The sequence below is a fragment of the Eurypyga helias genome, unplaced genomic scaffold (genome assembly GCF_000690775.1).
Source record: "Eurypyga helias isolate BGI_N326 unplaced genomic scaffold, ASM69077v1 scaffold15153, whole genome shotgun sequence".
Classification (NCBI taxonomy): domain Eukaryota; kingdom Metazoa; phylum Chordata; class Aves; order Eurypygiformes; family Eurypygidae; genus Eurypyga; species Eurypyga helias.
The window spans coordinates 974-16,519 of record NW_010239474.1 but is presented as its reverse complement, the minus strand read 5'-3'; the positions used below and the strand labels follow the sequence as shown (position 1 = coordinate 16,519).

General features: G+C 45.8%; 1 protein-coding gene across 1 annotated transcript in view; it reads left to right on the top strand.

The window, feature by feature from the left end:
* The first annotated feature begins 13,213 nt into the window (after positions 1-13,213).
* The window catches only part of OTOS (otospiralin), a 2,799-nt gene continuing 466 nt past the window's right edge, over positions 13,214-15,546 (top strand). The window contains exons 1-2 of the mRNA XM_010148164.1: positions 13,214-13,265; positions 13,605-13,631. Of these exons, the coding sequence (XP_010146466.1) occupies positions 13,214-13,265; positions 13,605-13,631 (79 nt within the window). The remainder of the gene's footprint in view (positions 13,266-13,604; positions 13,632-15,546) is intronic.

The following is a 15,546-nucleotide window of genomic DNA, read 5'->3' as shown; positions in this document are numbered from 1 at the left end:
CAAAAAAATTTTCAAACAACAGAATTTCCCACGGAATAACATTTCCATGTTTCGAGCAGCTCTTCCAGCAATACGTACCTCAAAGGGGCATTGTGAGCCTGAATTAATTATGGCCCCACCCTGACACACGTTGGGCTCTCTGGCCCCAGTCCAGGAGAACACTTAAAGTGCGTGTTTCTCACCAGGCGTGTGAGCCGGCCCCACGGCTTCGGCAAGTCCCTCTGTCTATGTTTAAAGTTAAGCATGTGCATAAGCGCTGTGCTGGACCAAGGTCAAAGGCGGCAGCGCCTCGCAGGCTGAGCCCTTTAGATGCCCTAGAGCACCTTGAGGTCTGCAGGAAAAAGGCAGTGCTGTATCAAAAAAGCATACGTTTACAGATGGAGCTGCATGTAAGTCTTAAAATGTAACCGTGTGAGCCTCCATAGATTTGATGTACCCTCACTTGCATTTTTTTTAATAAGCAATATTTAAAATATTATCCATTTCAGATTCGATATGAGATGAACAGCTGCATCCCTTACAGAAGGGACACGCAAACAAGCTCACACACACAGAGTGAAAAATACTTTATGTTGAAGGATTTATAGTCTGCATTTCTGGGTCTTCCTGTTTCATGCAGATGAAAATGGGTATTTTATCATCAGCGTGATGATAAAAGCATTAAGAAGCATATGAGAACAAGAAAAAGGGAGAGAGGTGGGCCTAACACAAAGCACTGAAGGGAAAAGGCACTGAGGTGGGCTCACATTAACGAGAGGATGGCAAAGGTACAGGAGTGGGAGTCGTTTGCAGAGAAGTATTGCTGGTTGTAGCTGAGCGGCGGGCTGGGAACGGGAGGTGCGTGTGGTGGGGATAGTCAATCATGTTTGCAGTGTTTCGGTGAGGCCAGGAGTGGGTTACGTGTCAGGCTCCTGCTTCCCCAGCAGCTTCAGAGGGATTAGGAGTTGTGCTGGCTCGGGTACTGGGGAGGTGATGGGACTCTGTTATCTCCTGTACGTGCATTTTCGATAATGAGGGGAGTAAGGACACTGGGGACTGGAGAGGAAAACGCAAGCTTTCTCCCTAGGCTAAGCAAAAGGAAAACTGCAGAGTGAGCAGGGACATTTTATATGACCAAGGAGGGGTATTCTGTCATCTTGTTTAGCAGGAGTCAGAAACTAACATAGTAGGTTGGCTAAGCTGGAAAAGAGAGGTTTGTGCTTTAGAGCAACCCTTGCAATGCCTGGTCAGCCTTCCCCCAGGCTGGAGGTGGTGAAAGGAGCTGAGATACTGGCAGGAATGTAGAAACACTGGGAAGCATGCAGTTTACAGAGGAGCCCATGCCTTGGGCTAGAAATAAGGAAACAACCCTAACCAATAGAAATCTTTACTGGTGCCCCCATTTATTAAGAAGTGTGGTGAGAAATGGGTTCCCCCTGTCCCTTTTTTTTCCCCAAAAAAAACTCTCTCTGCTGGATCTTGAGCATGGCCAGCCTGCAAAAACGAGCACCACTTTTTACTGGTCCCCATTTCAGGGTGGTGCCGGGGGGAGCACAGGAGTGTCAGTGCATGCCCATTCTCCCGTGTCCCGGCTAGGGGTGGGCTCAGGTGGGTAGTGGTTGGGGACCACAGCGCAGGACTGGCCACCAAGGAGCTTCTGGGAGGGCACAGTGACACATGGAGGCAGGTGACGCCTCGGTGTATATGAAACCCTGCTCAGTGGTATCTGGACTGCATGGGTCACTGCCTTCACATATACTCATGTCTGAAACGATAAATTGTCTAAGCTGTAAATACACAAAGCACTGTGCATTGCTTATGCTTGTACAGGAGTCACCTTTTCCAGGGATCATCCTTCACTTGAGGAAAAGGAGAGCAGAGCACTCCACCAGCTGCCTTGCACAATACGGGAGAAGACAGTGCCTTTGGGAAGGGAGGTTAGAGATGCACTGCCATGTGTTGCCCGGTCCAGGGAAATCAAAGCACTGGCAAGAATTCATCAAGAGAGGGAAAACTCCTGCCTTTTTTTCCCAATATCTGACCAGCCTGCCCTGCATCTGGCGACTGTCCTTAAGTGCTGCACAGCTCTAGTGTGGGTGAGACAAGCCACGATGTGCCTGCAGCCACAGCACTTTGTAGCGTTCACCTTCTAGTGCACGTCACAGCCTTGGGAAGCTTACAGCAGGCAACACAGGTGCGGGGTCACAGGGAGAAATCACCTTGATTCAGCCCCCAGGCAGCATGTTTAGTCTTTGTGCCTGTCCTGAGCTCCCACCAACACTGTTAGAGCCAAAAGTCAAGGGGAGTTTGAAGTTCAGCATGTTGTAGAGGGGTTAAAGATAGATATAAGCATGATTTCAGATTAAATATATTGATAGATATGTAATGATAGATATGCACCTTCATGACATTACCAATACCAGGAACGGAATCTGCATTTGCCAAAGAATGCTTTGGGGCTCTGCCAGTGAGGTCACCCTCACCCTTTCCCTCCCAACTTGCCCATTGCCTCCTTTGGAAAAAGTTCAGTAGTTTGTCTCTTTTCCCTCTGACGAACAGACATGCTGTCAGGGGCCAGAGGGCACTAATAGACCGAAAAGGCCCTGAGCAGCTTCACCTGGAGCCTCCAATTCACACCTCTGCCCATGGGCCCAGGAGCCTATTTAAGCTCAGCCCATGGCTGTAAGTCCTAGTCCAGCTTCTGTTATGAGAGTGCTGGTCTTCAGCTTAGCTAAAGTTACAACTGGTCCTGCTCTGTGGCTCCTGCCTGTGTATTTGGGACCCTGATCCATAGCAGGCTGGGGTGAGTTACTGCTCAGTGTTGCCTTCCTATAGCAGCTGATAGAGTACAACTGAGGGGAGGAGGAGGTCTGGGGAAGTTCTAAAGGTTTTTTTGCCCTCTTGTTGCCATAAAGGTGAAGGGTGTCCTGCACAGATATAAGGTGGTCCCAGTTCCTTTTTGGGTAGGAGGAAACTGTGGTATTTCTTTCAGTCACAAAAGCAGTTTGGTAAAATATGTCTCAGGAAACTGGCTTGGCTAGGCAGAGCAGAGAGCTTATGGCCAAGTTTGACAGCAAAAAAGTGGTGTGCTGGTGAAGGCTGCAGGGAAAAACAGAGGTTTATAGATTAGGGAACCCCTGCTTGGGTGTGTAGGGATGGTGTTAGGAAAGTCAGAGCTCCTCTGGTCTGCAAACTGGAAAGGGGTTTCAAGGCTGATAAGGAGCTCTTCCACAACTGCATGAACAGCAGAAAACTCCACAAGGAAGATGTGGGGCTAGAAATGATGGGGTGTGTGTAAAGGAAGATGTGGGGCTAGAAATGATGGGGTGTGTGTATATTGGTAATGGTGGGTGTAGTAAGATGGGCATGCTTGGACCTTCTCTGTCTTGGTCTTTGCTGATGAGGTCTTCTGAGCCTTTACTCTACACACAGGGCATGGAGCAGAGGGGTTGTAAAAGCAATGGAAGGAGCCTCAACCAGGCAGGAGGGAGAGTGTAGGTGGAGCTGCAATGATGATAGTGGAGTACCTGCTCCAAATCTGCTGGTACCTCCTGAGCTGTGGTGTCCTGTGGACCATGTTCTTGGTGTTTGTGTGATTTCCCTGCTCACCAGGCTGTGTGGTGCAGAGTGGTGATGACTTCTCTCACCCAGCACTCATGGCCTTGCTCCTGTGCAGCACTGTGGTGCTGGCACCCAGAAAAGAGGGAGTTTGGGTGCAGCTCCCCCCTGTGCACATGGCATTCCACAGCTGACTCCGCAGGGGTGTGCCCCAGATTATGATATGCTACGGGCTAGGTGCATGTGCCTGCAAACAGTGTCAAAGCTGTGATGCTTGCCTGGTGGCATTTCTATTCCCTAGGCCAAAAGAGGTGTGAATGTGAGTGTGCAGTAGAACATCCCATGAGAAGGGGGATCTCAGCCCTGACTGCAGGACTGGACTTCTGGAGCCTGATAATGGGAGAGAGAGGAAAAAGGGATCATAGTGTTCTTGCCATGGGATGAAACTTGCAATGGAGGGTATCCTTCGTGCTGTTTCAGATTAATGTATCTGGTATGATTTAGCATTCAGAACACTCTAAGGTGTTTCTACTGGGGGGTGGAGGGTGGAGCTAAATGTTGTTCTCAGTTAATACTGGGCTGGATTCTGCCAGCCTTATTCATGGGGACTAGTCCTGCAGTTGGTGCTTATCTGTCTGAAGAACCCCAGCCAAGGTGTGAGTCCTTTTGTAGTGTTTTTACCTTGTTTGATGGAAATAGGAGCTTTTGCCTGTTAAAGTAATAGAACTAAATTTGCAGTGACTTCCAGATGAGAGACTCAGAGCTGTAGAAAGGAACTACCTAAATCCACCTTTTGGACCTATAGTGCATCCCATCTTTGACAGTACAATTGAGCCTCTCAGTTGTGATGATGACATTGAGCTATATTGGAAAGTTTAGAAATAGAAACTGGTTTTTGTTGCTTAATTACAGCTTTAAATAGAGCACTGACCCAATCTCTCACAGCCCCTAAAAATATTTGAGGACTCCCCTTCTATTGAGCAAACAATGTCAAGGCTGTAAAACAGTCTCTTGGGGTAACAACTTTCCCCTTCTGAGATGGGGTTATCACTTGTGCTTTTGGTCCTGCTCTTGTCGATCTCTTGATGTAGCATAAGTTTTGTCCTGACTCTACTCAAATTGTGGGACCAATAAAAATGCTAAATCCAAGGAAAGTCTGAATACGTGGAAATGAGTAAGTAAATCCTGTGCTTCCAAGTTGGCCGCGCTGCAGAGCCGGGATCCCGGAGCCGTGGGCAGCAGAGGGAGCCGGAGCCCCGCGGCAGCACCCCCGAGTGGGGTTGGATCCGATGGAACCGGGAAGGTCCCCGGCAGAAAACATCGCCGGCACATGCAACTCTCCCGACCTGGAGCAGACTGTCTTGCTCCACGTGAATGAAATGAACTTCCACGCCAGGGCTCTGGAAAAGCTACCTTGCAGATGGATGCAGCTAAGCTTCAGCCAACACCGACTCTCAGCAGCATCGAACTGAGCACGGAGTCACGGAGTGGTCTGGGCTGTCAGTCAAGTTCAGATGCAAACTGACTGCAAAGCAGCGTGTCGTGTGGGCTACAGGGCATGATCATTAAATGATGAGCTGCATAGCAAGAAGGGCTGTGGGCAAGAACTGCTTTCCCTGTGTTTAACTAAGCATCAAGGCATTTGAGTGTCAAGGCCGACAACGCTGTTTTAAAGATTAATTTATTCCATTTGGTCACCTTTTGTGCTAGGATCAGTCTTGTTCAACCTCACCAGTGTTTAGCACATCAGTCCAAAGTAGAACCTTAAACCATTAACTCTCCTCTGGAAAATAACTTATAGAACTTGGTAAGGCTGCTAACTTAAAAGCTAAATGCCTGACCAGAATAAACAATGCCTTAAAATAGGTTAGCTATAAGGCTCAGCTGTGCCTCCAACATATAAGCTGTGTGGGTCACTAAGTTATAAGGTCCTGTAGCTGTACAGGGTTTGTTCTTCCCTTCCAACTGCAGTATTGTCACTGATCACTGTTACCCAGATAAATCAGGGTCAGAAGATAACTGCTGTTTCATTTTGGGATGGTGACTGATAGCCCTCGCCCTTTCAGTCTTTAAAACAGCAAACCTTTGTAAAATGGAGAAACAAAATTATTTCTTCCCAATAGGCATGTGTTGACCCTCCTTGTCTGCTTTGCTAACCCTGAAGGTACATAGGAGACAAGGGGTTCCCAAATCCTCCTTGCTCCTCAGCTGGGGATGCTGAGCCTTGTACCATCCTGTCCATGGGACTGGCATAGGTGGGCTGTGGTGAGTCATGGGCGTGCAGAGAAATGATTGCCACAGCTCCATGGTCACATTCCTGGCTGCAATTTGACTCTTACTCTGTGCCCTTCGGGTTTATTCCTCAATGCCCAGCAGAGCACAAGTTTCCAGCTATACTGGCACTTGCAGGTGAGTTAGAGCCTAGCTTTCCCCACAGCAGAGTGGGTACAAAGCTACAGTAATGTCAGCATGGTGTGTGTGGTACCCATGGTGCTGGCCCCTGGGAGGTGATGCTGAGCCAAACTGGGACTCTTGCATTCTTGGTGGTTTTCCTCCCGCAGACCAGGCAGAGTGGCTGTTCAAAGCGGTGGTAACACCCTGATCCGATTGCAGCCTTCACTGAAGACTTCTTTCCCTCTCTTTCAGGACCAAGAAAAACACAGAACAGAACAGCTGCTGTGGCACAGCATGAAGGGCACTGTCCTCTGTGGTGCAACTGCTTCCTCTGCTGGCAGGCAGTTCCTACACGGTGCATTAATGTACTTGTTGAATCTTTACAAATTGAGCTTGTTTCCCCAGACGCTGGGAAGCTGAGGGAGGAAGTAAGATGTGGGTGCTTCTTGTAGGGCTGAGCATCATCTCCAGCAGTGAGCACACAGGGGGAATGCACTCCTCAGTCATATCATCCAGATCAATATATTGAACTTGAAAGAAGCTGCCTCCTTTGTGGAAGTCTGTTTCAAATGTAGACATCCCCATTTGCAGCTGAAACAATTTCTTGACAGCTGGATGGTCTCCCTGGGCTAATGCCCCATTCCTGGGTAGCCAGGTCACTGGCAGCATGGCAGGGCACTGAGCAGCACTGGCTCCCTTCGCATGTGGCTTTTGGTCCAGCAACTGCTACAGTGATACAGCCCCTAATGCAGTCTCATCGATTGCTGGTATCAAATATACTAGCACCTTGCTCTGGTTTCCTTGATGGATTTCTTGTAATCAAGCCCATCCCTTCATCAATCTGATTTAATCAATTTTATTGTCCATGGGGCAGAGCTGCTTGGGGGCAGGTATAACTGGAGATATTGAAGTCGCCTTGGAGCATGAATCGAAGGGAAGAAGAGACCCTGGGTATAAAGAAGCTTGTATTCATCCTACTGAAAGCTTAACATCCTTCAGTAACAAAATATTTAATGCACTTTTATTTAAAGAAACATCTCTGAAATGAAAACAATAAACAGCTGCTGATGGCTTAATAGCTTAAGTGTAGCTGGGGCATTCAATCAGTCTGAAAAGCAATTTATTGTGAGTGTATTTCCAAACGGTGGAGGTTATTGCTATGATACATCTAACCATAATGGCAATGGGAAAAAGATATCCTCTCTTGAGAGCTGTGAAAGGGCTCAGTGACCAGTTTGTTAGATTCCTTGCTCAATTCGGTCACCTGTGGCTGTGCCCAATAGGTGAGTGTGGCTAAAGAAAATAACTGACCAATTTATAAAAAAAAAAAAATGCTTGGGAAACAAACTCAGGACTAATGTATGTGCAGGAAGGGAGAGGACATGATCTGGGTGTTGCTCTTTCTCGCTGCAGTGGAACTGCTTGGAAGCAAACATTCCTCACTGCAACGCATTCCTGTGGCACTGACAGCCTCGCCTCCTGAGGAAACAAGGTGTAGGCAACCAAGTGGACTTGTTGGATCTAATATTCCATTTTGCCTATAGCAAAAATAATTTGAAACCATTATCAAATTATAATGCACTCTGGTGGCAGCCTAGGTGTGATGCTCCTGTAATTCATGTGAAAATCTGAAAATGGACAGCAGAGAAAATATCAGTGGTGGATTGAGGGGAGAGGTTGGCCTGTAGCTGTTCTTTGCTTGCCCAGGACTGGTGAGCAGGCAGGCTAGCCTGAAGTGCTGTGCAAACCAGAGCTGATGCTTGGAGCTGGAAGTGAAAGGGACAGTGGGGGAGAGCTAGAGCCCCTTGCAGGAGCTGAGGACACCAGCGTGCCCCTGGCACTGGGATACCTGGCAGGAGCATCTCAACAGGAGCCAAGCTGTACTAGTCCTGCCAGCGGAACTGCTCCCTTGTTTTGGTTTCACTACCTGCTGCTGCATGCAGCACTACCTGCTCTCTGTGAGCACCTGGAAACTCCTTTGCATCTACAAGTATAACCTTTCTTCAGATAGAGGTTAAAATGATAAGTTGACATAAATGTGGAGAGACACACTCTCTTGTTTGCTCTCAAGTCTGAGTTATTTAAGCGTAGAGCAGTCCTTAAAACTAAGGTTTGTAAATCTGACCTTCGCCTTGACAATTAGCTCTAGTACATGAGAAAGTGGTTCATTTTAACTCTGCTATCTCTAATTGCACTACAGTTATTCTGTTAATTGTTTTGTAACTATCCAAATCCATCTGCTGTGTCTATCTTCAATTGCCTCCAGGGACTACTATAATCAGGATACTCAAACCAATTGCTGGCAGGAAAAATGTCTGTTCACGACCACTGGAAATAGGCAGTAGTTCAGTAAAACAGGCTGGGTCAGCTTGGGAGCTCACCTGGACCAGCAGCAGGAGATGCTCAAGGAGAGTAAGACAGCGTGTAAAAGTGCAGTGCTGCTGGGTCTTGCTCTGCTCCCAGACCAGGCTCAGACACCTTCAGCCAGGACACTCTGCAGTTGATCATACACTGCAATAAGACATGGCACAGCTTAACTGCAGCAAAGCCCACACCTTTTGTTTTGAACAAGCCATTGCCAGACTAATCTGATGTTTCTTGGTAGAAATAAAGGTCTCTTGGACACTTTGCTAGGCTGAAGAGTCCCAGACTGCTTTAGCTAGTCCTTGACTGTGAACTCATCTCACCTCCTTTGTAGCTTTTCTTGTTCCATCATGTCCTTCTGTGACGGTGAAACCAAAAATGTATGTAATATCCAACATGGGAGCAACCACAGCACAATGGCAAGCAGTGCCTCGTGCTTTTCCCTCTCTTCTTTGATCTGCCTTTTTGTCTGTGACTCGGCACTGAACATGTTACTAGATCTACTATTGTAGCCCCAAATCTAGTTTTCAGATACCATGGTCCTTTAAAGTTGGAGCTATTTACCCAGGTACCTCATTTTAGGTTTAATTTTATTGGTCATTTTGTTTTTCAGCTGCTTGGTACTGCGGGGCTTTCACCTGATTCTTCCTTGTCTGCCCTGGGCTCTACTTCTTGGGCAACCCAATACTATCAGAAAATTTTGGAGCTTCCACACTCACAAATGAAGGAAAGGAAATGAAGCTGTGAATGCCTGAAAGATCTAGGGCAATTCACACCTGCCTGACCAAAGCATATTGTAGTCACATCAATCTCCTTTTGGCCTGTATTATTTGGACCAAATTGCTGGAGAAAATAATCAAACATCTGTGTTTCCCTGGTCTACATATCACTGCCTTTGGTTGTTTCTGACGTGCAAAAGTGTTGCTGCCCTATGGAGAACATTGTCTGCTTAACCCAAGGGCAAAGCACTTCAGACGCAGCTGTAAGTGCCATTTATTTTTTTAAATAAGTTCTTACAGAGCTCTGCATGCATGTGCTTTTGCCTGTTGATTAAATAGGAAATATTCTGTTCTTTTTTTAAAATGTACAGGGTTTTTTTTCAGTGCCTGGGGAATCATAGAAATTTGTGTGTGTAGTACCAGACTAATAGGTATTGAGAAAACAAAGGCATCCATAAACTTGCTTTTTTCTATCCTTTTATCTTTGTTTCAAGTTAAATCACCAAGGAGAGCTGAGCTGCTCTGCAGGCACTGGCTCTGTGTAAAACAGCCCATCGGCAATGGGCCCACCCGAAGGCGGGCTGGCAGCTCCAGCACTGCTCCTCATCAGGGAGCAAGTCACACAAACAACTGTGCTGCCCAAGCTCCTTCCCCTATTGCCGAGGGAACGTCCTCTATGCACCCATTGATTTCTGTCTCTGACAGAGCTGACTGTCTGTGGGATTTTCTGGCTTTGAGAGCCAACTACAAAAAGTACATATTGGTTGGATCCTCCTGGGACAGGTGGGTGGGATAAGTCAGTGGCCTGATCTAAAAAAACTACATGGAAACCTTGGAATAAAGTACCTGAAGAACTTGCTGCCAGCAAAAGTAATGGTGTTTTTGAACTAATGAGCCTTTCTGAAAAATAGTAAAACCATGAATTTCTTGCCAAAATGAGTAGAAATTAAAACATTGGGCTCTTTCAGCAGCTGCTGTGTTAAGTGCTATAGTATCTGCTGAAATGTGGTTGCAGCTGAGCCAGGCTGGCATTTGTGAGCACTATGGCATCTCCAATTACTGCTCAGCAGTGAAGAAGCCTGCAGGGCAGGGACTGTTAGTGAAGGGCTCTGCTAACTGATCCATGCCAGCACTTGTGCTGGGTACCGAGTGCTGTTATTTCAGTTGCCTTCTGAGTGGAGTCTGAAAAGGAAAGGGGTCCTAGAGCATAAAGAAGGGAGGAGATGGCCTGAACATGCTTGCACTCTATTACAAATGCTGCAAGTCGGTGCAGTGTGCTTTCTGGTTGGCCCCAGATGTGGTGCTCTGTTTGGCACGCTGAACCCACCAGGCACCACAGTCCTTCTGCAGCTGATGAGAACTCATCAGTTCTCTAGTCTAATGTTGTGTTTAAAACAGACAGACAGCAGCTGATGAGAACTCATCAGTTCTTCTCTAGTCCAATGCTGTGTTTAAAACAGACAGACCCAGTGGGGGGAAATAGTCATGTACAGCAACAGAAGCCTTGATAGAAAAGGGATTAAAATTAACATTTAAAACAACAATCTTCTGGCTGTATCCCCTCATGCAGCTGTTTTAAATGCTAAATCCTGTCCTCTTTTAATAATTTCCTAGGCATTCTTTAGCATGGAAACCATGAAAATTTATTTCCATGACCAATCTGTGCACTAGCAAATGGAAGACTTGGATGCAAGTTAAATTGAAAGCCTGTAATTGATAGAAGACTGCCACACCATGTCAGATCTGTGATCCACCTAGTTGTGGGAATAATTTCAAGCTTCAAAGGACAGAGTAAGAAACTCTGAAGGAGGAAGGCATAAAGGTGTATGTCAGCATGAGACTCAAGTTACATGAATGAGATCATCTGGTGTTGTAGCAGACCACATTGTGACCAGAGTGACCCTGCACCTGATAACCCCTCTAATTTTGTCATCCTCCTATGGCACTGTTAATTCTGCGAGGGGAGAGCTGCAGGATGTGGCTGTGTCAAAAACATCATCATTTTCCTTTGTCATCATCCAAAACATGCCATCTCACCTCCCACTTGGAACTACACCTCCCTTATCGACTGCCAAAACAAAGAGCTACTGATGGATGTACACAGAAGTTGTTTTATGCTAATTATTTAATTACAGCTAATGAGCGTTTTGTGTGTGTGTTAGCATATGTCAGTGCTTCTCATAGTTTATTTGAATAGGATATACAGATCAGGCAGTGAAAGTGGTGTTTGGCTTTGCAGGCAGTGCTGGTGGGTGGACCTGAGTGCGTGGCTGTACCACAGGGCACCACCAAGCAAGAGAAGTGCCTTCTCCCACTGGCGGGTGCCGTAACCCAGGCACAGAGGTGACAGCCCCTCCTGCAGGCCTTGGAAATATTAAACAGGAGGATTAAAGCCTTTCAAAGATGAAATAGATTCTGCTTTCATAATATTTTTCTTTGCAGCCTCCACAAGAGTTGGCACAGCTTGGTGTCCTACAAAGCATTCATTTTTCCCCCTTGCTCAGAATATCTTTAATTCTTGGCAGGATTATCTAACTCTGCATGAAGATAGGAATAAACTCCAGCAAAGTTGGGGCCTCCTGCAAGGCCACTCACTTGGGTCTCTCCGCTCCAGGACTCTGGAGAGTATGCAGACTTTCCCTGGGAGATGCTCCCATGGCAGAAAGTGGACGTGGTAAAGCCAACAATGTCAGCTCCCACACATGCAGTTGGGAAATGCAGTGATACGAGGTGTTTGGGATGGAGAGAGAGAAATTATTCTGTAGACTCAGAGTAAAGGCAACTGAAAAGTCCCAGCTGAGAGGGAGCAGGGGAGCTTGATCAGTTCTCTGCAGCGTGATCGGGACCGGTGGGCTCTGCACTGGAGTTTCACCATTTCCTTTCCAGAGAGGAGCTATCTGGAAACAGCTGCCAGGTTTGGCATCACAACCTGAACAGCCACATCTTCTAAGAGCGTGGAAATGCCCACATCTGCCCATGAGTCGCAGAGCCATTTCTGCTACACCTTAGCCCCTGACCTCAGCAGCTGTCATCAGTTCTGTGCTAAAAGAAAATCGATCAAGATGTATGCATCAGTTGAATATTCTCCAGACCGCTTCCCCTCTCCAATCTTTTTGAAGTGCTGGATCTGTTCAGCAGCCTGCACAGGGTAGAGCCCAAAGCATCTGCTTGGCACTGGGAGAGGAATCTTTCAGGAATCAACAAAACGTGAAAGTGCGTTCCAATGCACCTTATCGACCCCCTTTGAAGGCTGCAGGACCCGCACCGTCACCAGGGCTGAGGCCATTAGGGACCTACTTCTGTGCTTAATGTAAGCCAACTGACTGCAGTGGGCACTTGGTGCCTATGTACACTTTAAGATCTAGATTTGCAGGATCCCAAGTAAAAACATAAATCTGTGTCAAGTGTTCGTGGGTTTTGTCACTCAGCTGAAGAGGGAACTAAATACCCTCTTAGCAATTTGCTCAAATAACATTTCTAAAGTCTCTTTTTCTGAAGGGAGAGAGTGAGAGAGAATCAGCTGGGCAGCAAAGGTAATAATTACTGAATTTGCTTCTGGATTTTCTCCCTCTGTCTTCAACTCACAAAAGTGTTACTGCCGAAGGTGATTCTGATGTCCTCTCCCTTCCATGGACGGTGCTGAAATAGAACTCAAATGTGAGCAGTTAAAATACCTCTACCTGAAGGTGGCAAAATCAGATTGGTGCAGTAACGCAGTGACGTTTCCCTCCTTTTCCCCCACCCTTCTTTCAACAGTGCTACTATTTTAGAGCAATAGAAACCCTTTCAGAGTCTTGGAGCTGACTCAGAGCTACAGACCTTGACTGCTGACAGAAAAAGAAAAGAGGAAAGAGGTAACTTCTGAAGTGAAATTAAATTAACCACAAAATAAAACATTTCCAAAACCACTTAATTTCATGTTGGTTCAGAGGAGCCTTTTGGATTTATGCCACCTACAGATAAAATAGCAGTACACGCTTCAGGACTGTCATTCTTTTAATGCTCCGAGTTGCAGTTCAGAAACTGTAAGGAAATGTAATTGGATCTTGTTATGCCTAAATTAATAATTAGAATGTTTTGGAAGAGATTCTTCTAATAAAAAAAGAAATAATAGACTTTGCATAAATGTTAATCTCTTGAAATAATCCTCAACTGTACAGATCACTTTTCAGAAACACGAGCAGTATCTTGCAGAGAAGATGACATTTACTGCCTTGCTGTTCTTCTGTATGCTGATGAACTTCCTAACAGGTAATATTACTGCTGAATTTATTCTCATTTATTTTTTTCGAGTAGCCAGGAATATTTTGTTACTGATACGGTATCTTCTATTTAGTATCAGGTATCGTTCATGCATTAATCGCAGCTGCTCTGGCTGTTAGTTAAGAGTACTTGGTTTTGGCACCGAGGGACTGCAAACAGGGAATTCTTTATTCAGCTGTTGAAGAAACAAAAAACATTTGGCTATACAGAGGGTCTTATGTGTGCATTAAAGAACTTGTCAGCTTCTGGCTACAGAACAAAACTTTTATTAACAGTAAGTCATTCTGTGCGGGAGCCGGTACTGATGAGTTTCCTCTTTATTTACAGATGCCCGATCAATCCAGGATGGAGTTGGTAATTCTTAATGTCTTCCCCTTTCCTTTGTATCGCTAACAATTAGAAGAGCCATTTGTAACTCCCAGCCCTGATTCCCAGCAGCAGTTTTGGCAGGAACGCTTACTAAACTCAGTGGGCTATGGAAGTGCTTTCATCTAGTTCTGGTGGAGAAAGAAGAGTGAATTTTTAGAAATGTCCTTAAGATTTATTAAAAGCTGACACATTAATATCTAATAATAGAGATAATATACTTGCAGCCTTCAAGCGAAAAGGGGTTATGGTCAAGTCACTAACTTTATTGTACAGGATCATAACTGGAAAGCACCACACTTATAAACAGACATCTGAGTATTTCGTCTGTCCTGAACAGTAATACTACATGTGTATCTACTTATTGGCAAGAAATACTGACTTCCACGACAAAAAGCTTAAAATTTAGAAATTGCCACAAATCCAATTAAAGAAATGTTGGAATAAATCCCTTAGCACAGCTACCCTGTGGTTCATGTCACTTTGCGTGATTAGCCCATTGGATTAGTGTTTGCCTTTGATTAAAAAAACCCTCAACGTCCTAATGATGTTTACACTGGCTTACTGATGATTATATTGGTTAACCTCTCTGGTGTTTTCAGACAGAATTCTTTCTGAAAACAAAGCTGCATAGAAGTTTCTGCAATAACAAGGTACTGCTATTGCTGGTGCACATATCTGTTAGCATAACCAGCCGGATAGCCAGCAGCATCCTAAGTGCATGGATACAAATATGCAGGGGAGAGTATTATAACAGATACGGAATAAGGGGGATATGATTACTTTTAATTCAGAACGTTTTTCTCTGTGCTCCAGTGTATTTTCTTATGGCTCTAAAATCTTTTGAATGCATTATCGGTATTTTCACAGGTTTAAGGGTGCTATTGTATTTTGTGCACAGCAAATATTTCTGCAGCGACCTCTTAGACAATCAGGAGAGTGTGTGTCAATCTAAAAATAAAACCTTCTTCAGGCAGTATCCTGTTGCTCTCATTACCAACAATTCTGGTTTTCTTTCACACCGAGCCAAGCAGCAGACTGCAAAGTGAATCTAAGGTCAGCTGGTATAAACACTGAATTCTCCTCTGCAGACAGCATTTGGCTGGTTCATTTGATTCGTTATGTGCCATCTGTGCCTGTGTGCTGCAAACTTTACTCCGTAAAATTAAGATCTGACAATAGGATTGTTGAAGGCTCTTAATTCCCACTAAAGACCCTGGTCCCAAGCTGGGCCTGGTGAGTGGAATGGCTCCCATTTATTTAAATGGGTTTCAAATCAAATCAAAATACTGGGTTTAGCTTTGCTGCACAGAAAGACACTTGTAACGATGTTGTATCAGCACGTGTTTACGTTTTATGTATGCTGCTGTGTTTGCCCAGATTTGGGCCTAAGGGTGGTCAGCTCCTGCATTTTCAGGATTTTTTTTTCTGCTGAATTTGAAATCCTGTTTCAATAAGTCTTCCAGGTTTTCTCAGATATTCCTAGAGCAGGCACAAATGCAGCAGCTGTCTTCCAAGTGGCAGTAACTTTCCTCTCTATTTCCTTAGCCTGTGGCCCACTGAGAAGGCACAACTCTGTGGCCCCAGGCAATGCTGAGGCAGCACGGACCCAGCCCAACGGAGCCTGGGGTGGATCCTGCACCCCTGCTTTCGGCTGTGTTTAGACAGGCTGCCTTTGTGCTGACGGTGGGGAACAACCGCACAGCCCTTTCCTTGGCAATGCTGCCAGGAGCCTGCGGGCACAGTGGGTGGCTGCAGGGGCACAGCGTAGATGATGGTGCCTTATTCCTTGTATTTGTATATATTGGGCAGTGGAAATGGTGTGGAATAGAGAAAAATGGCTTGCAATTGCTCCTTGCTTTTAAACAACCAGCAGCCTTCTAGAAATTAAAGCAGCCTGATG